The sequence below is a fragment of the Abrus precatorius genome, unplaced genomic scaffold, assembly GCF_003935025.1.
Source record: "Abrus precatorius isolate BTA unplaced genomic scaffold, Abrus_2018 Scaffold5, whole genome shotgun sequence".
NCBI classification, from domain to species: Eukaryota; Viridiplantae; Streptophyta; class Magnoliopsida; order Fabales; family Fabaceae; genus Abrus; species Abrus precatorius.
Genome location: NW_020874395.1, coordinates 11,468,192 through 11,494,783, shown reverse-complemented (window position 1 = coordinate 11,494,783; position 26,592 = coordinate 11,468,192). Strand labels below are relative to the sequence as shown.

Below are 26,592 nucleotides of genomic sequence, written 5' to 3'. Positions count from 1 at the left end.
CTAGAATCTAACCACCAGGTATTTTTAGGTACCTCAATAAGATTTGATTCAAAGCATACTGAAACATAATATATACCTTTCCTTTCGAACCAAACATTTCTCTTCGGACAATTCTTTTTGAAGTGACTAGTCTTCTTGTAGAAGAAGCACCGCTGACCCTTCTGGATTCGGCCTTCACGAACCTATAATAAGGCCTTATCCTTCTTGTTCTTGTTGTCCTCCTTACCTGGCTTAGCCTTGCTACTACTAGCCCCTTCATGAAATGTGAGATGGACAGAGTGTTCTTTCACCTTCTTCAGCCTCCCTTCCTCCTGAACCAGTATGGCCTTAATTTCTTGTATGTTCCATTTATCCTTAATGATGTTGTAATTCACCTGGGACTGACCAAACTCACGAGGGAGTGAGTTCAAAATGAAGTGTACTAGAAATAATTCCTTTACCTCCATGTCCATTGATTTCAACTTTGCTGCTTGATTGATCATGTCAATCACATGGTCATGAATGAGCCGTGACCAATCAAACTTCATACTAGTCAGCTCAATCAACAGAGTGCCTGTAATGGACTTGTCAGTAATGTCCGATTGTGCATACTCTTTTACCTTTGCCATAAATTCCTTAGCATTTTCAGTCTTTGGTATTAATGGCTTCACATTTTCAGCAAGCTCAAGCTCAGCCTATTCGACCTTTCTCAAGCCTCACGAAAAGTTCTTTCCTCTTCAGTACTGGTCTCTGTGATAGCTGTAGGCTCTTATTCCATAATGATTGCTAGGTCTAAGTCCATAACACCTAGCTGAAATTGAACTTGTTTAGCCCAATCATCATAATTAAGCCCATTGAACTTGACTACGTCATTGCTCATGCCATACATATTCATAGAGACTGAAATATTTAACACATGCTTAAACATTTATGCCTTGAATAAACTTAATGGATTTGGACAGTCAATTGTCATCAATTATGCATCTAAGTTTACCTTTGGGTAACGCCTAAATGCACAATTTATCTATAATGATGCTAAGAAACAACTTTAATTGACAACCAGTCACTCAAACCAATATGCAAGTCATCTTTGGATATACAAACATATTATGAAGTGCTTACATGTCTCCTTAATGTCATTAATCATATGCAATGATCCACCTTTGGGCGATCTCTTAGCGTTATAATTAATGAGCTAAATTGTTCACCCTTTATGTTACCATATAGCATCAAACAATTTTGAACAATTTACAACACATAAGTAAGTGCTTAAAGAACTTTTAAAGTCAGGCCACTTTGATGACTAACTAGCTACCCTTAAAATTAAGCACTAAATTGTGAAGTTCTCATTATGATAATGTAATTTAGAATTAATTAACTTAAGAATTTAATCACTTTGGTGAGTAAAATTCACTTTGATATAATTCTAAAATTATCTATACATTTTATGAATCATTTTCCTTATTCTGTCGTAAAATTACTATGCATACCCGTGCTTTTACTTAATGCATAGCCGTGCTTCGATGAAGCAAGGCCATGCTCATTTCTGATGCATGCCCTTGCTTCCTGAAGCATGATCGTGCTTCTTGATGCATGACCATGCTTATAATTGATGCATGACCATGCTTATAATTGATACATGGCCGTGCTTACAATATGCAAGGTTGTGCTTCCATTATACAAGGTCGTGCTTCGTTGAAGCATGACCGTGCGTGTTCCTGATGCGTGGTCCTGCTCCTTGATGCATGGCCCTGCTTAATTATAGATTCAAAATCCAATTTTTCTAGCTTCCAAAACCTTAGGTTTTCACTTATTGAATCCAAAACAATTATTCAACATCAAAATAATGTCAATCCATCATATAAAATACCTAGGGTTCATATAATTTGGGAAAAACTTTAATGGAGAACTAATCTTTTATGGAGAATCAACGAAATTCACAACCTAACTCTGATACCAACTGTTAGAATTTTCTTTAATCTATTATGTAATTTCCATTATGATATAACTATTATGAAATTACCTTTTCCCATTAGATCTTGAATTACGTTGTTCTCACAACACAATACATAGTTCTTATACAATTAAGAGTTTAGAGAGCACTAACCTGAATACATTGTTCCTTGATGTTACCTCTCTCTTTGATGTCGTTGATCCCTTTGTATTTTCTCCAACTCTTCCTTCTTCTTTTAGCTCCTCTCGGATGGTTGAGAGAAAGTTCATTTCTTGCGTTTACCGTGAGCACACTCAGAGACCGTGAAAGAACAAATAGAGACTGTTGTAACCCCTATTTACTAACCGCTCTTTAATTTATATAAAGGGAAAGGGGAGAGTTTCCTTATAATTGTATTTACAATTATACTCTCAATGACTCTATATTTTATATTTAACCACCATTACATTAAACCCTTAATTAAAGTCATTTTATAAGTTACATAAGCCACTGTAATATGATTATTAAAATAATCTAACATTAGACACGCAGAGCAGGAGACTCAAATCCAACACTAAGATGCCAACAAAACTCAACGAAAGCGACTTCAAGCAAGGAAATTTCAAATATATGAAAAAGAAAATGTGCCAAAAATAATATCAAAAATCTGAAGAGGAAGATGATGATTAGTAACTTGCAGTGTATATGGTACAAAATAATACATTTTTTTAATGAAGTTAAGATATTTACTGAAAAAGATCTATTTAAAACTCTTTTTTAAAATTAAAAAAGTAAAATGAAACAATCCTAAAATTAACGAACTAAAAAATTAATTTTATTTATTTAGCTACATTACAAAATTTTCACCACTTTTTAAATTTTTTTGAATAAAATAAAAGATATATTTATTTAATATAAAACTAAAAAAAGATTACATCTATTAAGTATAGTAAGTAATACAGAGATTTTAACGTTCAAACTCAAACAAACTTAAATGTGTATGTACTTGTCTTAACATTATTAATATAAATAAAATTGAAATATATTGATGAGATACAATAAAATCAAAATATTATTAAATTTTTGTATAAGTTAAATAATAATAATAATATTATTTTTATTTAAACCACTTGTATTTTTTTTATTAAAGATAGTTCTATTTGAATTGTATAAAAAAGTTATAGACAAAAAAATTCTAAATAATAGTACTTTGAGGAAATTTTAATAATATTCATTATTCCTGTTTTAAATAAATATATAATTAAGTATTATTTTATAGTTGCTAAAAATGAATGCATATTTTATTTATTAATTATAAGAAAATCAAACAAGTAAAAACTTAAAATAATATAAAAACTGAAAGAATAAAATAAAATAATAAAAATTAAAATTAAAATATAAAAATGCAATAATTTAGATTAAAGAACTTTTACATTATATATATAAAATAAAAAATTATATTTGATTAAAGAACTTTTACATTATATATAAAATAAAAAATATATTTGTTTTTATTTTTAAAAACAGTTTTCTAAATATAGATTTTATTAATTTAACTATTAAATTATATACTGTTATTTACATGATAATATATATTAAAATTTAGATAAATTAAATATTTATAAATATATTATATGTTAAAATAAATTTATTTAATAAAATATTAAATATTTTTCAAATAGTATAGATTTTATCTATTTATTAAAAGCTCATAAAATAATTAAATTAATAAAATTTGATGTTTATAAAACTATTATTATTAAACAGATTAAGTTTAACAAAACTTAAACGAATCCCATTCCCAAAATAATAAATAATAGTAAGATTTGCAAGAATAATTTTTAAGAGTTTGTTTATTTTTTATTTTTAAAAATAATTTTTTAAGATATAATTTTAAAAAATTAAAAACAAAATATAAACATACAAGCCCGACTCTCTCCTCCACTTTTTGTTATTTTCTCAAACCACCCTTCCCGCTTTCCCTGGTAATTAAGACATCAACCTCACTTCACTGAAAGTGAACATTCTCTGCTCTAAAATCCTTAAACCCTAAACCCCCAAAATGCGAGTCTTGGCTTTTCGAAGCTCCAATCTAATAAAGCACAATCTCGAGAATTTCCCATTGATTCACCTTCACCTCAACTTCAATCTCAATTCTACACGACCAATGTCGCAATCCACCGCAATCCCCAAAAAGCAACAAAGAGTTCGCGACCATGGCTACGACAACTACATGGAGGTTGAGAAGAAAACCCGCAAGGTACTCAAATTCCAGAACCTAATCCTCTCCGAGCCCAACCAATCACTTCCAATCTCGCGCCTCGAAACCCTAGCGCGCCGCATCGGCTTCACGCGCCACGAAGCCGGCGCGTTCATTCTCAAGTTCCCGCATGTGTTCGAAATCTTTGAGCACCCGGTTCAACGCATCCTCTTCTGCCGTTTAACGCGCAAGGCCATCCTCCAGATCGAACAGGAACGCCACGCGCTCGCATCGCTGGTTCCACTCGCTGTCACGCGGCTCCGGAAGCTTCTCATGATGTCGAACGACCTCCGACTACGCCTTGAGCACGTGAGGATCGCACGCGCCGCGTTGGGGTTACCGGATGATTTCGAATTCTCGGTGGTTCTGAGGTACCCTCAATTTTTTCGCTTGATTGATGCAAATGAAACTAGGAATAAGTACATTGAGCTTGTGGAGAGGGACCCTAGGTTAACAATTTGTGCAATTGAGGAGGTTAGGGAGAGGGTGTATAGAGAGAAAGGTGGTGATGCTGAAGATGTTAGGTTTTCTTTTGTGATTGATTTTCCGCCTGGTTTCAAGATTGGTAAGTATTTTAGAATTGCAATGTGGAAGTGGCAGAGGGTCCCATATTGGTCCCCTTATGAGAATGTTTCTGGGTATGATTTGAGGTCCATTGAGGCCCAGAAGAGAATGGATAAGAGGGCTGTTGCCACCATTCATGAATTGTTGTCCTTGACTGTGGAGAAGAAGATTACTCTGGAGAGGATTGCTCATTTCCGAATGGCGATGAACCTACCCAAGAAGTTGAAGGATTTCCTGCTTCAGCATCAAGGAATTTTTTATGTTTCCACTAGGGGGAATCAGGGTAAACTTCACACTGTTTTCCTTAGGGAGGCATATAGGAAGGGCGAGCTGATTGAGCCTAATGACTTGTATTTGGCACGTAGGAAGCTGGCTGAGCTGGTCTTGTTGAGTCCCCGGAAAGCCAAGGTTGATAGGGAATTGGTTGGTTACAGAAGAAGCAGGTTAGATGATGAAATGGGGCAAGTAACAAGAGCATATGTGGAGGATGCTTGTGAAGACTTCAAGGTTGAAGATGGTGGGGTGCTAGATAAGGATGCAGTGGATGATTTGACATCAGATATAGGTTCTGATGTTGATTCTGGAGATGAGGATGATGATGATGTTGAGGATAGTAGTGTATCATTGCAAAGGACATCTTAGCTGAGTATTAGGGGAATCTTATTCGAGCTATATTTATTCAATTTTGCTATTGAGAAGTCACTTGATGCAGTTGACTTCTGAAATTTTGAAGCAGTAGATCTGAAGAAGTTGTGATTCTTGTTTCTACTGCATCTTAACCAAGATTTTTTTTTTGTGATTAACTGCTCTGATTTAAGGGATATGGTCAGACCTACTGGGTTCCTAATGAAAATTGTTGAGTCGGAGCACTACTGGCACTATGTGACTTTGATATTCCTGGGAGATTTTATTGAGGATGATATCTGATGCTAACTCAGATCATTAACCTAAACTTGATATGTTGAGTTGTTTCATTTACAGAGAGAAATTAATGCCTTGAGGTGGAGGAAGGTATCCATCCACTCAGTCATGAGTCATCACTCCTTTGTCACCATCATTTTATGTGTACATACACAACCATTTTTATCGAAGAAAACACTGCGAAAACAAAGGAATAACAGCTTCAACTTTGAAGCATCATGTTGGAAAATCAAGTGCCTCGCTTGGATGTTCATCAAGACATGTAAGGCAACTCATCTGCATTTTCCTCGAGAGCTGTCACTTACATTAAATTACTATACTTCTTGAATTGTGATACTAGCTTACATCTTTAGGACAGGTGTTTGGATAGTTGTGATGTGCTTAACAAATGGTCGATACTATAAATTTTTTTTCAGAATTCTCATGGCTAATTTAGCCTCTATAACAAATTCCACTTGTTTACTGGCATGCAAACTAGGGGTGTGCAAAAGATCAGTATAAAGTGAACAAATTCATGAAGCAAATCATGCAATACTATAATTACCTAAATTCTTTAAACATGTTTAATAACCTAAACCACTTTTTAAAAACAAAATCTTTAACCCAAACTATTTATAGATACCAGTTTGATTAGCTGGTTTGTAACGCAAAACTAGTTACACTTATATTACATAAAACCATTTGAATTATTGTTGCAGTTGGATTTGAAATTGAATCCTAGTCTTCTAATCTCCTAACATGATCCCTAAACCCATATCTTCATTCCATGCTGATCACAGTTAGTAAGAGCACAACCCCCAATGTGTAAAACATATATCTTTTAGCATACAGGATATCATTGAGGAAGGAGAATAGGAGAAAGGAAAGGAGATCTATGAAGTTGTCCTCTTTCCACTTTGGATCCTCTCCAGCAGGGTTTTGGTGCAACCAATATCCTGCAAAAATTCCAACCATTGATATGATTATGCACAAAAATTGAAACGAGAATATGATATACGGTTTAGATTTCTGCTGCAAAGGCTGGAGAGGAACCAGTCTCCTCTTTTCCAATTCCTCCTCAGCCAGAAGTTATTCTCTTGCAGCATCCAGAATATCATTATGTTTATCTGATATTGAAATTAGTGAATGTCTTGAAAGAAACAGAGGATGTTGGCAAGACAAAAATGCTAACCTAACTGCTTGCTATGTATAAACAAAGAATTTCTATAACCACGTTTTACCCTGATTGAATCACTAAAATGGTCCGTGTCTGTATGACTGGCTGCAAAATAAACTTTTATCCTTCTTTGGGACACTTTTAGGGGAAGTTTGTGAGTGCCCTGTAGGGAAGGCATTCAGTATAGGGGTGATGGCAGAGAATTGAGCAATATTGGCTTTTTGGTGGTGTTTCAGCATATCTTTTGCTGTGTTCCAAGGTTTACTCAAAGTGGTGGTTGGAATTGATACCGACTTTGTTGTTACCTCCAAGACATCAAATGAAGATGGAGACTCTGCTGAAGTTACATGTTTAAACACTTCTCATTTCCCCACAACTCTTCTCATATTAAACTTGGTTAGAAGAGTGTGCTGGACCAAAACAAGAGTATATTATGTTTTGGATTGTAATTATATTTATTGTGGCTTTAATATATGTATGTTTATCTAAATTGTGTGCAGCGTAGAACAAACTGTTTGACGTTATAATACTAACATGCCATCCAGTTTGATTATATTTCTCTGCCAGCCTCAAATTCCGGTCTAGAGCTTGCTATTGGATGAAATGGGATGAGTGGTTCAGGCAATTTTGGATGTCCTTGCTAATGGGACTTCATGTAGGAGATGGAATGTCTGATACGAGTGTTAGATCACCAATGGGAATGATTGGAAATGAAGTCCAGCTTGAGAGATCTATGCTTCCAGATCTTTCATTAACTGCTATGGATGAATTAATCAAGTTGGCTCAGCCAGATACCGTGAGGAGTATGCAAGAACATTTTCTCCTTATCATGGTCCAAAATCATGAAGAGTTAGCTGGATAAAAAACAAGACTATATTGTGTTTTGGATTGTAATTATGTGGCTTTAATATAAGTCTATGTTTCTTTAAATTGTGTGCAGCTTATAGCAGATACTGAAGAAATCAAATTAGAACAACTGTTTGACTTTATAATGTTAACATGCCATCAAGTTTCTTCAATTATATTTCCCTGAGCGTGTCTATTTCTTAGAAGCTATACTGTGTAGCTTATAAAATACTCACATCTGGTGTATGAAACTGCGAAACCAAACACGTGGTCAGACTCATGGGTTTGAGATCTAGGTTGCTGTTGGTTTGACAATGCATAGAACACAGAACAGTCATATGCGCTGTTGAAGCATTTATTTTCACATTATGGAACTACTTTAATCTAGCTGTAACAACAAAAATAAAATTTTATTTTATTAGGTGAGATTTGCAACATGGATTATATGACTCTATTGAGCTTGGTTAAAAATTAAATTTTTAACAATATGGTTAATTAAAATAGCTCTTTTAATAATTTTGTTAAGATTTTTTTAAGTCTTTTTTGACTTCTTTTTTCGTAATTAAGGGTCATGCAATTCATTATTTTTATTGATGTCTCTAAATGACTTCTTTGTAAATGATTGAATCACTTTATATAATTTTTAGATGTCTTAATAGGTATAAGTATTATTTTATTATTCTTTTATATACTATCATTTTGTATATTATCTTTTTTTGTGTTTATTCATCTACTTTAACTTCTCATTTTTATCATTCTTTTCTTTTTTGTGTTATTTTTTTAAGGTCTAACTTTTACTACCATATAAAATAATTGGTTGTATTACAATATGATAAAATTTTTCTTTTAGCTTTATAGTTACAAATCTATACAGTTGTAGATTCTCGATGTAGTAACTAAATAAATTCATATATAAAAGTTAGAAAGATGTAGACATTATGCAAACAAAGCAATGGTGAAAACATCACAACCCATTTAAAAAAGCTTATGTACAATACTATATCTTCCTTTTCTCTTAGGTAAGAATATATCATCAGAAGCACCTTCCCTAGTTAGTTAGTTTGATGTTATATAGTGAGATGTCTATTGAGAACCGGTTTATATATAATTTTAGTTATACAGTTTATTATATAGTTTCGGTTTTTCCAAACCAGTTTCGTGCTTTGGTGTTGTATAGTGAGACCTTGTCTATTGAGAATATGACATAAGAGATGTCATACTCTTTTGATACAGTAACACATATCGATAGCTATGGTTGTGGATGAAAGAAAATTACAATCGAAACTAGTAAAAAAAATAATATCTATGATAAATAAATTTTTAAAACTAGTAATTATAGTAGAGACATATAGAAGGACTAAGTTGTTTGCTTGTGTAGTCAATTTAAATTTGGATATACAAAAAGAACATAACAATGCTAATAAATTAAATAACCATTCTATTTTTCTTGGCAAAATCACTTTTAAATTATAAAAGATGTTTGGATAAATTTTTTAAGAATCAAAATCAAATAAATTTTTAAGTATCATGCTATTACCTTTTTTTATGAGTTTTGTTAACTTCAATCATAACTCTTTATGCTTTTTTTACTTTATCTATCTAACTTGTATTTTGTAAGTATCATTTTAATTAATTTTTTTTTATCATTTTGTATAGTTGATCTGAAGTACATGAAACTGAAAAATTTTGTTATAATATCATCTCAAATTTTAATTTTCAACATATATCTTTATCTTTTTTTTTTAAACCTACAATGCACATATTTTGACTTATTTTTATTTAAGTGAAAACTCTTAGATTCTAAGGTTTTCCTCTAAATTCAAGTTTAGCATTAATATCTTGTGTCAAATTCTTAACCAACCCTATATATTTTGCATATCATTTATAAGTACATCTAAGACTAGTTTAAATAAATAAGAGTTCAAAGCGAAACATTGATGTAAATCTATTGTAATTGAGAAGTCCTTAGATATGTTTCTACAAGTTTTTACACATGTAGTTATCCTTCATACATGTCTTGCATAATTCAAATATATGCAACACGTACTATTTTTTTCTCTCTTAAATCTTCTATAACACTTTTCTTAGTATATGATCATATATTTTTTTCTAAGTCAATAAAAATTATTTAAATTCTTTTTTTTATATAACAATATGTTTTTCAGCTACAATTGATCTTAAATTAATTTAGTTGGAGCTGATTTAAACCTGTATAAAACATGTTTAGCTTATTTAAATCAGTTCAAAATAAGTTTTTATCAATTGAAACAGCCTTGTAATGAGTTTAAAACCAATTTCAGTTGAGTTTAGAGTCGGTTCTAACTGATTGACATGAATTTGTTTGACAAAATATATTATTAATAGAGTATGAAAATGTGTCACATTAAAATGGTGATGTCAATAAAAAATTATTTTTTTAGTTTTTTTATTTGTTTTTTGTGCTTCTATTTATTTTTTTAATTTGTCCTATGACAATTTGAAGAAACACTGACCTAATATAATTAATTGTTCTCTTGTGGGAAAGTGTTTTTTATTTCGTATAAATTGCTTAAAACTTTAAAATAAGAATTTTAACTACTTACCAGTCACTCAAGTATATTTTAAAAAATGAAAAAAAATTCAATTCAATCCTTTTTCTTTCTTTTTGATATGATAACTTACAAATTATACTGTCCTACTTATTAAAAATAACTATTAATTACTTTTTACCTATTTATAACTGATAAAAGCATTAATTGTTAAGTTTTCTATATATTCATTATGAGATTTATGTTAATGAGATACTTGATAGAATTATTTAATATATATATATATATATATATAAGACATTAATTTAAATATTTAATATTATGAATATTTTTAAACTAAAATATAAATTTATAATATATAATTTTTTTATTGGTTTTAATAAATTAAATATAAATAGGACCGGAGAGGCGATACTTGACAAGTAGTCTGCTCTTTGAGGATACAAAAACACATTTTAAATCCCAATTGCAGCAGTGCACATCATATTTCGCTGAAATATGAAACCATTAGCTGGAAAGGGATGAGCTTGACAATCCAGCAGCTTAATGAACGGTTTTTTTTTCCAACAAGTTCTTACTCGTAAAATTTACTAAAATAAAGTAAAAATTATTCTAATAAATTATATCAAGTTTATTAAAATAAATTTTTAAGAAATTTAAAAAGTAAGTTATTTTTTACAAGTTCTTTCAAGCACCTTATTATATGAAAATTTCAGATAAATTTGATTATAAAGTTTATTAATATAATTTAAAAAGAGTTGATTTTGATGAGTTATACCAAAAAAGTTATGTGGATTAAAAACTATTTTTATACTTTTTTTTTTGTTTGTAATTTCTTCTAAATGCTTCCTTAGTATTAATTGTTGTACTTGAATACCTTATTTAGTATGAAGTGTGAGCTTGAGCTTGTGGGATTTTGGTGATCTGCTGAAGCAAATTAATGACACCCTTTACTTTAAGCTGAACATGTTCATGTGACGTTTTGGGTTGAAAATTTTCCAAAAGCTGGCCATGGTTGATTCTTTTTGTTTTCCTGTTTCTGGTTGCCTAATGACAAGCTGTTGATTAGACTATACTGAATTTTAATCTTCGTGGTTTATTAGGAAATTCTTAATAAATTTCAACTCAGAAAATTTAGTACACAAAGCATTACACGCCATTCATGAATTTGCATGTTGTTTGTATACAATCAGCGGTGATAGTCCCATGAAATTTTTAATTTCTGATAAGAAAATAATACCCTATGATACAATGCTTGTCCTTTTTTCCTTCTTATTTTTCTTTGAAATGACTCAATGCTTATCATAAGCTATAATTAATTATTGCTTATTATGGTTGAAACTTAGCAACCAAGTCATATATGCGATTTTTCCACTATTGTTTTTTTAAAATACAACAATAATTTAATCACCATAAAAGCATTTTCCATTTATTAATGATTTATTTAATTAATCTATATTTTTCAACAAAAATTAAATTATTGCTATCAATTTATGAATATTTGTACACTGCATTATTAATTTATTTGTATAAACCTTTAAATTCTTTATAACTATAAGTAATTTTTTTTTGTTAGAAAAAAAAATTATTAATGAAAGTTATCTTAATATTTGTCAAATTTTTTTTTTGCTGAGTTTATTTTAATGATTATACAAGAGCATATTCATTATGCATTAATTCCCTAACGCCTAAGAATCATTAATAGCTTTTAGCAAATTGTTATAAAGATAGTACCAATTCAATTTTCTTGTAGTTGTAGAAATTCTCTTCTCTCATTTTCTCTAGTTGATCCAACAATATTACACGTTTTTCTCACCTAAAGAGGAAAATTTAAGTATTGATTTTTTTTTAATCAAAATGCAATTTGCCCACTTGCTATATATATCCGATGGTAAGTAAAAAAAAATGCAAGAGTGGAAGTATTTGTATAAAAGCATTTTAACACAAGTTGGTGCGTCTTTAACAAAATAATTTATATAACTAAATATTATCACAAGTAAACACAATAGTCATATGATTTTAAAATTTAAATACAATTTTTTTTTTATAAGAATAAAAGAATGTTAGAATAAGTTACATATTTATACATAAAATTATAAATTAATATTCATAGATTTGATATTTAAAATAACTAGTGAAAAACACAGATAAAATAAATAGTATTCCCTTCATTTAAAATTGATTGAAATTTAAAATTTTTATATGAGAATTAAAGAAAATAATAAATATTTTAATTAGTATAGTAAGTTTACTAAATTATTCTTATTATTTTTTTTCTCTTTATATACTTAAAAATTGACTTATACAATACTAAAAAACTATTACAATATTATTTATTTCAGGTGTTAATAAAAAATTGATATTTTATTACAATTTTAAAACGTCTCTTAATATGAAAACTTACTTCTCTCTCTCTCTTTTTTTTTTTTTGCTATTACAATATTTTTTTTATATAAAAACTTACTTCTATTAAAAAGACCCCTAATTTAAAATAGACGGAATATAAATTATAACCACAACGTATTTAATTATTAGGATATATTGGATCTAGATTATTTTTTTTTATTTATAAAAAGCATAGTTACCCACTACAACAATCACACATAATCTCAAATAATTCCCAATAATTAAGCCATGTGGAGTTTTAAATGGTCACATATCACGTAATGATTTAATAATAAGGGCAATAATTTCTTTAATGGAATGCAATGCTTGTCATTTTGAAGAAAACATATGATAGAGGACAGATATTCAATTAGCATCAACTTCATCTATTTTGCCACACGTACATCTTGGGTAGAGAGAGAGAGAGAGAGAGAGAGATGCAGCTAATAAGTAAACATAATTAGGTACTCAATTGATTATAATTGACAAGGTTAGGTTTAAATCTTCGAATATACACAACTTGTTTTCTACTTCAAAATGCATATAATAGTTTTTTGAAGTTGAAGTATGAATAATTTAATCAACAAAGGGTGCATGTTTACTATTTATTGATTACGCATGCCTAAGAGAAAGAGACCCAGATATAATACTAAAACGTAGTAGTTTATTTGTTTTTTTTTGAAATTGAAGTTCACGATACAAATTATTAGTAAAAAAATAGATATTCATTAATTAAGATTCAGGAACCATGAATCAAACTTTAGAAGAACATACAAGGAAGTGTAGCCACACACTAGCCAGAGTTCTAGTGTATTCCTCCTCCCTGAATGATCAATTAACTGCAGCAATAATAATAGCAGAAATAACTCTATCATGTGTAATTTCCAACTTTGCATGCCAACAAATTCCTCACTCTCAATTACATGTACACAATTTTTATCAGGAATTTAATTTCTGTTAACTAAAATTTTTATTAATAGAACTACGAACAAAGGAAGGAAGTGACAAGTAAGAACACTTTTTCAATTTTTTCTTTATTTTATTTTAAAAAATTTAATATAAATATTTGCATTATTCAAATAAAAAGTTACATATATAAAGATATAACTATATCATAAAAATATTTATGTAATATATATATATATATATATATATATATATAAATAGCTATTTATAAAATTAGTATAGAAATATATTTATTAATAAAATAAATCACATAAATTATTAACTATTTTTTTATTTTTAATAAAAAAATTATTTACTATTTTTTATGTTGTTAAATTAGGATAATACAATTCAATTATTGCATGATTAATATGAAAACAATTTTTAAATGTATTATATATATATGTATATATATGAAATAAATTAAAAAATTCATTTCACACAAATATTTTTTTTAATATAAAGTTATATTAATATCTAAATTATAAAATATTAAGTAATATAAATATTTTAAACTAAGTCTTTTATGTATTTCTATATTAATTTTTTTAATAATAATAATTAACTATTTATCAAAATGACATAGTAATTTAAAATAAAAGATCATGGACAAGCCATAAATGTATGTTTGTTTTCATCTTCTTTTGACTTAAACTTTTTTTAATCAATTCATCCGTTATTTGATTATAAAAAAAAATGTTAAGTCATGTGTTATGCATAACACAACTTCAAATCAATTAGACAAATATAATTAAAAATATTATATAATATTTAAGTTTTAGTAACAAAATTTGAACAATAAATAAAGAAAAAAGAAAAAAAATATATAAATTAGGCTAATTTAATAGATTGATCTCATGACAACATAAAATTTATGATCATCCTTATTTATTTATACTTGGTTCTCCTTGCTAATAGGTATTGGTTTTGAACATCGTAAAAAGTGAGAATTCAAAATAGCATATGCCATATAATGATTAGAAAACATCGCCACATATCTTGCTTCTATAGACAAATTAAAATCATCCTAAACCAACTTTACTTAATTTTTATCTTCAAATTAGTTAGAGATTCCTATTCTTATTCTTGACTACTTCACTATCTAATTAAAGATTTCTATTTTGAAGATCATCTAAAGAATCCCCTAGCAAATTAGTAAATATAAATAAGCCCACATGACCATCGTTCATGTCATCATCTCTCAACATCAATCTCAAAAATAAAATAAAAAAATGGCTCGCTTGGCTTGTAGCTTAATCTTGATCCCATTGTGTCTATCCATTGTCCTTGAACCTGCAGTTGCAGCTAAGAAATTGCCAAAAGACACCTTTGACAATTACCTTGCCCCAGCTGCTGCACCTTTTGCCTCTGTTGGCCCAACACAACAAAGTTTGGTTAAGAAAATATGCCAAGAGACTAGGAAACCCAAATTGTGTGTCAAAATTATCCAAGGTAACATGGACACTTTGAAGGCAATGAAGCCAATCACCGTGGCTAAGGGCTCAATTGATCTAGCCACATCAATTGCATCAAGGGTTAGTGCATACATGTCAAGCCAGCTTGATAAGAACCATGTCAATGTACTTTCAAGAGGTCCCGTGGAAGGATGCAAATTAAATTATGAGGGTATGGTTAAAGCACTTAATCTAGCATACATCAATTTCAAGGTCTACCCCCAAAAGGCCACTCAGAGTCTCCAAGAGGTAGATAATAAGGTTAAATTGTGTGATTTTAACTTGAAAACGGTAGGCTCAAAAGCTGATGTTCATCCCATTGTTGAGAGCAATAAAGTGATAATGGGTTTGGTAGAAATGGCTCAATCGGTCTCTAAGCAGCAAGCACATTAAGTAGCATATCAATTATGCTTAAAGTGTGTCCATTTTATCTTTTTATTGTATTTGGGAGATGTGAAACATGTTTCTTTCCTTTTGTTGTTTAGAGTAGAGAAACATGTGATATTTTGTTTTCATCTTAATGTTACTCTCATTTGTTATGTTGTAATGACAATTTAACTATTAATGAAGAGTAATTACTATGATTAATTCTAGTATATTTTTTTAATCATTATTTTCTTTAATTTGAAAAAATGTTTTCTTAAATTTAATGTTTAAAATTTTTATTTTAGATTTTAAAAACTTAGGAAAAACATTTAGTTTAATTTTTTATTTCAAATACATAATCGGTGATTATGATGCAACGGTGGTAGTTGTTACTGTCTATATTATGGTGACAGTTGTTACTATCTATATTATAGGAGAAATGTGAATTGAATACTTTATTTTAAGAAATAAAAATTCAAAACTGATGAACTCTTTAGAGTGACTGTATGTTTTAAACTTTTTAATTATTAAATAAAAATTCTAAAAGAAAATATGTTGGGCTAAAATGTTATAGATTATTCACATAATTTTTTTTTCAAAAAGTCTTTAAAATTCCTTGATTTTCTCAGTCAAAAACTCTAAAGATAGGGGTTTCTTTAGTTTTCTTTGTTGGAGAAACCTATTGGAATGCGATTGAAGGTTTCCTTTGTATTATTCACCTTAGCAAAGGATTTCCTTGTAGTGTGGATGCTATAAGTATTCTCCGACAAGCCTGAGGAGGGATTTGCAAAAGAATTTCATCAAGTTAGAGTGTATTTCTTTGTTTTCCTTTGATGTTGTTGGGTTATGCTTGATTCTTTTGTGTTTATTACTTAATATATTTTGTTTAAAAATTTTATCTGCATTTAGCTTGTAAGAACAAGTGATTGATTGATTTCCCTCCATGAAACACATAAAGCATGCAAGAAAAATTTAGAAAGCTCTAAGAAAGCAATACATTAATTATTAGAACTTTAAATTATGCTTCTTTCTCTTTGATTTTTGTTATGACCAAGGATGAACTAACTGAACATTCTAAATCTTGAGCAAAGCCATGAGTTTTTGAAAGTTTAATGTAATAAGAGTTGGGAAGTACTTATGACTCATTGAAATTATGCAAAGAATTATTTGTTGTTGCATGTTTGCTGATATTCTACTCACTTTCATAAAGAAAGTGTAAGAAACAATTAAGAAATTTTAAAAACATTTTAAACTTTCATTTTTTTTTTATTTACTGTCAAGATATAAAGTTTGCATATAAGTAATTTTTATTTAGATTGGTGACTATGACTATTGAGTTGAGATTGTAGCAAAGTTCTAGACAATATGTATTATTTTTAATTAAAATTAATTCAATCTTCATGAGAAAGAAAATAACATTAATATTTTAATAATTTAATTAGATTTAAAGCATGATTTTTAATGTTTAACTATGATTAATTAATACGTGAACTAAGTTGATTTTTAGAATTAGTGTTTCATTTGTATGTTATTAGGAAGCACACAATCAATATTTGAAAATTATGTGTTCACTAGTTTATTGTCTTCATGTATAGATTACTTTATCATTAATACATCATGAAGATAAATACGTTTTCTTTTAAAATAAAATAAACATCTTAAAAATTTATTCATGTTTTATTGTGATTAAATTCAATTGGATTCACACAATGATTTATGAGAATGATGTATAAACTACTCTATAATTTGCATATCTTAGAATTGAAAGAGTACTAATTTAGTTACACTATTTAGTATTTTGTGTATGTGAATTACTCTATATTTTATTTCAAATATAAAAATTATCTTATTTTTTTTATCATGGAGAAATCACAAATATTTTATTATTAATTCATGTAAAAATTAATGATAGTGATATATAAATTACTTTATTATTTACAATTGCATAGCTATTAAATAGAATTCACTATTTTATATATATAAAAAAACAAGACAAACATTTTTTTTTCATTTATAATATTCTTTTATAAAGAAGGATTTTTATTCTCGATCTTCCTTTCAATCCTTCAAACGGATTCCTTCAATCTTTTGTTTTTACTATTTAATGACAATAATATATAAATTATTCTATCATTTATATATCATATATTCATGAGAGAAAAAATTTGTATCTCATTTTTTTTGAAAAAACAAAAGCTATAAAAAACACATTTTCCTTAAATATTTTTGACAACCTAAAAGAATTTAACCCAATCAACCTTTTGAAAGGGTTTTAGCATTTAATCTTTTTTAAACCTTTTAATAAGGTTTTCTATCTTCTTCCACTTTTCAAAAGGTTTTTCTTTCAAAGTTACATAATCCTAATTTTTTCTTTACACTAGAGATACTAGGAGCAGAGATTAAAATTTGTCAAACTCAATTATTTTAAAATTTATTTTTTTAATAAATAAAATATCAAAATTTAGAAATGAAATAAATTTTACTTTTTACACTATTTAAGAAAATGATTTTTACGAATTGCAGAGTCCTAATACATTTTTCACGTATAATTGGACTCACAAATTTGAATATGATTATTAGACTATTTTTTTAAGTTTTCTAAGAATTTTTAAAAATTCTAGTGGTAACTCTTTTCAATATCTGTTTTTCCTTTATTTCATATTTCATTCATTATTTTTTTTATTGCAGCTCTAGTTATAATATAATCAATGTCTTTTTTTTTTTATCATTTTATTTTCTTGATAAATTTACTTATTTGAGTTATTTTTAATCTAAATACAAAATTAATTTAAAAATACATAAGTTTAAAATAAGGAAAAAGCTAAAGAAACTTTTCCAAACCAATTGATTTTGTTTGAATTTGATATTAAATTCCATTTGAGTCAAACTCAATCACATTTACATGATTAGATGACTTTTAAAGTACAAATTAAATTACAATGCCTCTACCCAAATTATTTTATTTCAAAATTACTTTTTCAGCTATACATCACAGCAGGTATGATAGGTAAAGATTTGGGAAAGTAAAGAAGCTTCAATAGCAAGGTGAGGAACAACAAGACAGAGGCTTAAACTGTCGAGTAATGACCAAGGCAACTAGTTTCCCATAGTTAAGAGTGATAGTGATAGGTAGCAGCCCCCTACGTGGAAAGGATATGCAATGGCACCTTTTCAAAAATGTAGACATGGTGCCCCAGTTCCCAGCTCTGCAAGAATGAAGTCGAGAGACAATAAGAAAAAGGCCAAGTTGTAGGAGACACCAGACCCAAAAATAGAAAAATAGGCTAAGGGAAATGATGGAGATAGGATAACCAATTGTATGACTGTGCTACTTCGAGGGCAAGCCAAAACAAAAGATATAAAGGAGATGGAAATAGGGGTAAAAGAAGAATCTAGATTTTCTGCTGTAGTTTGTAGTTTACATTTGCTTATAAAAAATACACAGGAAGAATATGATTTAACTAATGGTTATAATTTATTAGGCTTGTATAATATAACTTGATTTATTAGAATTAGATATTTTGTTTCTATTTGTTAGTAAGTTGGTAATGGGAGTTGATATATAAACCTTGTTATGTAAATATTATTTAATTTTCAATTAGTTTTCTTTATTTCTCTCTCATTCAACATGGTATCAGTAGTGATTTTTCCCCATTCCTTCTCATAATTTTTTTGTTGAGGTATCAATGCAATGCGGAAGACTGGATTGAATTTAATTGGAAATAAAGAGAAGGAAGAGAGACAATATTTTAACGTGGAAAAAACTTCAAATCGGAGAAAAAAATCCACGGACGACGACGAGCAAAATAATTCCACTATGTAAAAGGAAGAGTACAAGAAGTCCTCTAAAATTATGAGGACAAAGAGTAATAAATCTCTCTATTTTTTTTCTCTCAATAAATACTCTCTCAAAATGGAATAAGAGTTACAAAAGAACACTCTCAATTTTCTCTTAGTATTTTTTCTCATAAATCCGTGAAATGATGTGCATCGCTCCCTTCATTAATTCGTTGCCTTTTATAGGCAAAATTTGCTACAGTGATTTGTTAATTTTTCAATGTTGCTACAATAACTTACTGTAGCATTTTGACAAATGAGATGACGGTGCCTACCAAAATGAGAGAGAGTGGTGCCTACCAAATGAAAACTGGGACATCCCCTTTTTGACTAACAATCTCCACCTTGGATCAGTTTTGATAAATTGCTCGACGCCGTTTAAACCCCCGAAGGGCGTTCAAGTGTTGTAGAGACCAACTAAGTCCAAGCAATGCTGGAACTTAGCCCTTGGAAGAGGCTTAGTAAGCATATCAGCTGGATTCTCAGATGTATGAATCTTCTGAACCACGACTTCACCCTTAGCAACAATTTCTCGGATAAAATGATGTCTCACATCAATATGTTTTGTCCTGTCATGGTAGCGGTTATTCTTGGTCAAGTAAATAGCACTTTGACTATCACAAAACACAGTAAGAACATCCTGTGTAAGACCAAGTTCATTAATCAGACCTTTAAGCCAAAGAGCCTCTTTCACACCTTCTGTTGCTGCAACATATTCAGCTTCAGTCATAGATAATGATGAAAGTAACTGAAGCTGAACTTTCCAACTAATAGCACAATTACAGAGAGTAAATATATAACTAGAAAGAGATCTTCTTTTGTCAAGATCGCCACCATTATCCGAATCAACAAAACCAATAACTTCAGTTGTTGCATGATTTCTATCAAATATCAAGCCAATATCAGAAGTACCTTTTAGATACCGAAAAATCCATTTTACAGCACTCCAATGATCCTTTCCAGGATTATGCATATACCGACTCACCATGCTAACGACATATGCTAAATCAGGTCTAGTGCATACCATAACATACATAAGACTGCCAACAGCACTAGCATAAGGAATGCGTGACATATGCTCCATGTCTTCCTCTGTCTCAGGACAAAGGTCAAATGATAACTTGAAATGTGCAGCAAGTGGAGTAGAAACAGATTTGCAATTAGACATATTAAACTTGTCAAGCACTTTCTCGACATATTTTTGTTGAGATAGAAACAATTTACCAGCTTGACGATCCCTGCAAATCTCCATACCAAGAATCTTCTTAGCTGCACCCAATTTTTTCATTTTAAATTCGTTATTGAGTTAAGTTTTCAATTTCCTGATCAGAGACTTGTCACGTGATGCAATCAACATATCATCGACATATAGTAACAAGTATATGTAAGATTCATCAGGAAGCTTTTGAAAATAAATACAGTCGTCATATTGACTTCTGCAATAACCTTACCCAATCATAAAGGAATCAAACCTTTTGTACCATTGTCTCGGAGCTTGTTTGAGTCCATATAAAGATTTCTTCAATCGGCAGACAAGATGCTCCATTCCAGGAACAATAAATCCCTCAGGTTGCTCCATATAAATTTCCTCTTCCAGCTCTCCATGCAGAAAAGTTGTCTTAACATCAAGTTGCTCCAATTCCAAGTCAAATAAAGCAACAAAAGTAAGCAAAACACGTATGGAGGTATGACGAACAACAGGTGAGAAAATCTCATTAAAGTCAATACCTTCCTTTTGGCTGAAGCCTTTAACAACCAATCGTGCCTTGCATCTAGGATCTTCAACCCCGGGAATGTCGTCTTTCTTCTTATAGACCCATTTGCATTTCAAAGGCCGTTTGCCTTTGGGAAGCTCTGTTAAACTCCAAGTACCATTCTTTTGAAGACTTTCAATTTCTTCATTCATAGCCACTAGCCATTTTGAAGAATCAGCACAAGAAATAGCCTCAGTATAGCTGGTTGGTTCAATGTCATTATTTATTTCTTGTGCAACAGATAATGCATATGCAATTAAATTATCATCACAAGCATAATTTGCATATCTAGCTGGCTTAGTAATCGTCCTTCTTGATCTGTTTTGGGCAATGGAATACTCCTCTTCCTGTGGCTGAATTGGAGAAGTGGTAATCTCATAAACATCATTATCACCACAAATATCAGTACTAGACTCATTGATAGAAGAAGATGGAACATTAACATTAGGAGTTGTAGATTTCAACTCCAACTCCACCTTCTCGCTAGTACCCTGCAGATTATTAGTACTAGTAGAAGAAATCACAGAAGATTGTTTTCCAGAAAATAATAAAGCATTCTCATTAAAAGTCACATCTCTACTGAGAATTAATTTTTGTGACTTAGGATTCCATAAACGATATCCTTTAGATTCAGATGTATAACTAAGAAATATGCACTTAACAGCTCTTGGAGCTAATTTGCCATCATTGACATGTGCATAAGCAAGACATCCAAAGATTCTCAAATTGGAATAATCAACAGGATTACCTGACCAAATTTCTTCTGGAATTTTGAAATTAAGTGATGAGTGTGGAGAACGATTAATCAAGTAACAAGCAGTTGATACTGCTTCGGCCCAAAATTCACGTCGATTCCATAACCCAGAATTTGAGAGCATACAACGAGCTCTCTCAAGTAGAGTCCTATTCATTCGTTCTGCAACACCATTTTGCTGGGGTGTTCTTGGAATGGTTTTATGTCTAGCAATTCCATGATTTGCGCAGAACTCGATAAATTCACCGTCACAAAACTCCAATCTATTATCCTTTTTGAGCTTCTTAACTTTTCTCCCTATCTGGGTTTCAACAAGAGTTATCCACTTCTTAAAAGTGGGGAAAGTCTCATTTTTAAACCTGAGAAAATAAACCCAAATTTTGCGAGAAAAATCATCAATAATAGTCATCATATAACGGCGTCCTCTATAAGAGGAAACTTTAGAAGGCCCCCAGAGGTCAGAATGAATATTATCAAGAATACCCTTTATACGGTAAGTTGCAGTAGAGAAACTTACTTTTTTCTGTTTCCCAAAGACACAATGTTCACAAAACTCCAACTTATCGATACATTGATTACCAAGAAGACCTTGCTTGCTCAAAAGATGCATGCCTTTTTCACTCATATGGCCCAGACACATGTGCCATAATTTGGTGACATCATTATTAAGCATAGAAGAAGATACAGCTGCTGAACCTGTCACAACAGAACCTTGCAAGAAATATAAAGTACCAACTCGGTTACCTTTCAACAAAACAAGGGCACCTTTTGATACCTTTAGGACTCCACCTTCAGATGAATACTTACACCCAAGAGATTCAAGGGTTCCAAGAGAGATGAGATTCGGCTTTAATTCAGGAATAAAGCGAACATTAGTCAGAGTCCTAACAACACCATCATGAGCCTTGATCTGAATAGTACCTATTCCTTCAACTTTGTATTGGGTATCATTAGCCATCAAGACAATACCACCATTAACTGGTTCAAAAGTGATAAATAAATCTCTATAAGCACACATGTGGTATGTGCATGCAGAGTCAAGAAGCCACTTATTTTTGCTTCTCTTGTCAGAAGAGACAACAGATGCCATAACATCTCCATCAGAATCAGTCTCAATATTAGCAGCTTCAATAGGTTGTTTACCTTTTTCCTTCTTTTGTTTATTTTCTTCTTTTTTCTTTAAGATAAAACAATCAGAAATGTTATGCTCATATTTTTTGCAATAACGACAGGTAGTGTTGGATTTTCGTCCCCTAGATTTGGATCTACTTTTTTTGTGACTAGTACTCCTTTTTACTTGAGTTCTACCTCTAACACTTAGACCCTCACCTTTGTCCTCAGAATGGATTTCAAGATCAAATTTTTCTTTGGACAATAAATTAGATTTAACATCTTCAAAGGATAAGGTGTCATTATTACCATACAACATAATTTTTTTGAAGTGTTTGTAGGTAGAAGGTAAAGAGACAACTAACAAAACAGCTTTATCTTCATCATCGATTTTAATATCAATATTTTGCAGATCCATAATAATAGAATTAAACTCATCAAGATGAGATTGAATGGGAGTACCTTCTATCATACGGAACGTATATAATCACTCCTTGAGACGAAGCTTGTTGGCGAGACTTTTAGTCATATACAAGGTTCCCAACTTTAACCACAATTCCGCAGCGGTGGTTACATCGGCCATTTCACGTAAAACCTTCTTGGACAAGCAAAGTTGGATTGCTGAAAGCGCCTTTTCATCCAACTCGTCCCATTGCTCATCGATCATGGAAGCCAATTTTTTTGACTTTCCATCTAAAGCTTTCTTTAATCCGTTCTGAGTGAGAACGACTCTCATTTGGACTTTCCAAATAGAAAAGTTAATCTTGCCATCAAACTTCTCAATGTCAAATTTTGTAACGGTAGACATTTTTAATATTTTCAATTAAATAACAGCTCTGATACCACTTGTTGGGGTATTAATGCAATGCAGAAGACTGAATCAAATTTAATTGAAAATAAAGAGAAGGAAGAGAATAATGGAGACCAGATTTTAACGTGGAAAAAACTCCAAATCGGAGAAAAAAATCCATGGACGACGATGAGCAAAATAATTCCACTATGTAAAAGGAAAAGTACAAGAAGTCCTTTAAAATTATGAGGACAAAGAGTAATAAATCTCTCTATTTTTTCTCTCTCAATAAATACTCTCTCAAAATGAAATAAGAGTTATAAAATAACACTCTCAATTTTCTCTCAGTATTTTTTCTCATAGATCCGTGAAATGATGTGCATCGTTCCCTTCGTTAATTCGTTGCCTTTTATAGACAAAATTTGCTATAGTGATTTGTTAATTTTTCAATGTTGCTACAATAACTTATTGTAGCATTTTGACAAATGAGATAACGGTGCCTACTAAATGAGAGAGAGTAGTGCCTACCAAATGAAAACTGAGACATCCCCTTTTTGACTAACATTTTTCAACAAGCTTCTCATCTTCTTCAGGTTCTTTCTTATTTCTTGTTGAAATTTCTTTTGGTTTTCTCCCATGACTGCCATGGATGAATCCAATCTTTTATACATCCACTCTTTCGATAATCCCAGTTTAGTGCTTGTTTCTCATACTTTATGTGGAGACAATTATAATTCTTGGAAGCAGGCGATCAAAATGACACTTCTTGGTAAGAACAAATATGGCTTTGTAGATGGTTCCATTCCAGAACCTGCTACTGGATCTACTACACATTCTCTTTGACTTCGCAATGACAACATTGTTGATTCATGGCTCTTGAACTCACTTTCAAAGGAAATGCAGGTGAGTGTTCTGCATTGTTCTTCAACCAAGCAAATTTGGAGTGATCTCTAAGAACACTTTGAACAACAAAATGTACCCTTAATTTTTCAACTGAAACGCGATCTTGCTTCGCTTCAACAAGGGTCAATGTCAGTCTCATTCTATTATGCTAAGTTACGATCAATTTGGGAATCTTTGATTTCATTGAAGCTTGCTCATACATGCACCTGTGAGGGCATCAAGCCATGGTGTGACTATGATCAAATGGAGTATGCTATGCACTTTCTCATGGGGTCTTAATGAAGCTTATTTTTCGATCAAGGGTCAGATTCTTTCAATGGATCCTTTTCCTTCCATCACCAAGGTGTTTTCTTTGGTCGTCCAAGAAGAGAAGCAGAAAGAGATTGGTAGTTCAGCTAATATTGAATCTTCCCATGCCTTCGCAATCAAGAATGGTATTGATTCTAAGAACAAAAAAGATAGAACCGTGTGTGCTCATGGTGGCATTATTGGTCACACCAAGAATCAGTGCTACAAGTTGATTGGTTATCCACCTAACTACAAGAAGAACAAATCTTCTTTAGCTTCTGTTAATCAAGCTTCTTCTGGTTCTATACATCAGGTTGCCTCTAAAGGAAATAGCAAGGATTCTTTCTCCTCTCAACTTACAACACAACAATACCAACAATTGATGAATCTCCTCCAAGGTCAAGCACCAAATGTCACACAATCAAATGCTCCTAATGGTATGATTATGACTACTCTAGAGGCAAGTCCTATTTCTAATGGTTTAGTTTTTTCTTCCATTTCTATCAATCCTTTGCTTAAAGGTAGCTGGATCATTGATTCAGGTGCTAGCACTCATGTAGCTTATTCCTTGTCATGTTTTCAATCTTACAGATATGTCACCGATAAAACCCTTGTGTTACCCAATAAATCTGTTATTCCTGTAGTAGCTATTGGCATAGTTGCACTTTCTTCTACATTATTGCTTTATAATGTTTTTTATGTGCCTCAATTCAATTTTAACTTGTTGCCTGTCAGTGCTTTATTGGCTCATAGTGATTTGTCTATCACCTTTCTTCAAAATCATTTTTTTTATCTAGGAGATGCTTCACTCCAGGAAGATTGGCAGTGGTAATCTCATTGAAGGATTGTATTTGTTGTCTCCTTCAGCTTGCTCAAAGAATAATTGCAATTTTATTTCCTTTACTACTTGTACAAATTCTGCTTTTTCCTTTGAGAATAATAATTCTTGTAAGAATGCTTCTGTTTGGCATTCCAGATTTGGACATGTCTCAGATAAAGTTCTTCAACTTTTGAGTAATGAAATTTCTTTTGATATTCCACATAATTTTTCTACTTCCACTTGCTAAATTTGTCCTCTTGCTAAGTTTAGAATATTATCCTTCAATTCACTCAATAATGTGTCTCAATCATTATTTGATATATTGCATTGTGACATTTGGGGGCCCTATATTAAGCCTACTTATGATGGTAAACGCTTTTTTCTAACCTTGGTTGATGATTGTAGTTACTTTACTTGGATATTTTTGCTCACACACAAGTCTGAAGTTGCTAATGTTATAAAACAAGTTTTTTCAAATGGTTAAAACTCAGTTTGGTACCAACATTAAGTGCTTTAGGTCTGACAATGCAAAAGAGCTTGTTCTTACTGATTTTCTAGCAACACAAGGAACTCTACATCAATTTTCTTGTGTGGAAAGACCTCAACAAAACTCAATAGTTGAGAGAAAACATCAACATTTATTGCCTTTCTAATCAACATGATTCCCTCTTCCATACTACAATAGAAATCACCTTATCAGGTTCTATATGGATCCAAACCTGATTATCAGTCATTAAAGGCTTTTGGATGTTTGGCATATGCAGCAACATTGCCCTCCTCGAGAAATAAATTTACTCCTCGCGCCATTCCCTCCATTTTTGTTGGTTATCCTAGAGTTTACAAAGGATACAAATTATACAACCTAAAAACTAAGTAATTCTTCATTTCAAGAGATGTGACCTTCCATGAAACAATCTTTCCTTTCAAGGTGGTGACTTCTTCTAAAGATTATTCCTCTTTTCTTGATGATATGGTAATTCCTTTACCTATTACTAATAA

At 30.8% G+C, this 26,592-nt stretch overlaps 1 protein-coding gene across 4 annotated transcripts; it reads left to right on the top strand.

Moving 5' to 3' along the window:
* The first annotated feature begins 3,932 nt into the window (after positions 1-3,932).
* Positions 3,933-19,173, top strand: LOC113867247 (protein ROOT PRIMORDIUM DEFECTIVE 1). Of its 4 annotated transcripts, XM_027502426.1 has the most exons (3): positions 3,933-5,919; positions 6,482-6,655; positions 19,164-19,173. In XM_027502426.1, the coding sequence occupies exon 1, from the start codon at positions 3,975-3,977 to the stop codon at positions 5,376-5,378; it is 1,404 nt and encodes a 467-aa protein (XP_027358227.1). In that variant the 5' UTR covers positions 3,933-3,974; the 3' UTR covers positions 5,379-5,919; positions 6,482-6,655; positions 19,164-19,173. The 4 variants fall into 4 exon arrangements, with proteins under 4 accessions (XP_027358227.1, XP_027358225.1, XP_027358228.1 ...); XM_027502424.1 differs by having other exon boundaries at positions 3,933-6,655; XM_027502427.1 differs by lacking the exons at positions 6,482-6,655; positions 19,164-19,173 and adding an exon at positions 7,050-7,829.
* Positions 19,174-26,592: the final 7,419 nt, after the last annotated feature.

Coding starts and splice junctions, on each gene's coding strand:
- LOC113867247 (XM_027502426.1), top strand. CDS start 3,975: ATGCGAGTCTTGGCTTTTCGAAGCTCCAATCTAATAAAGCACAATCTC.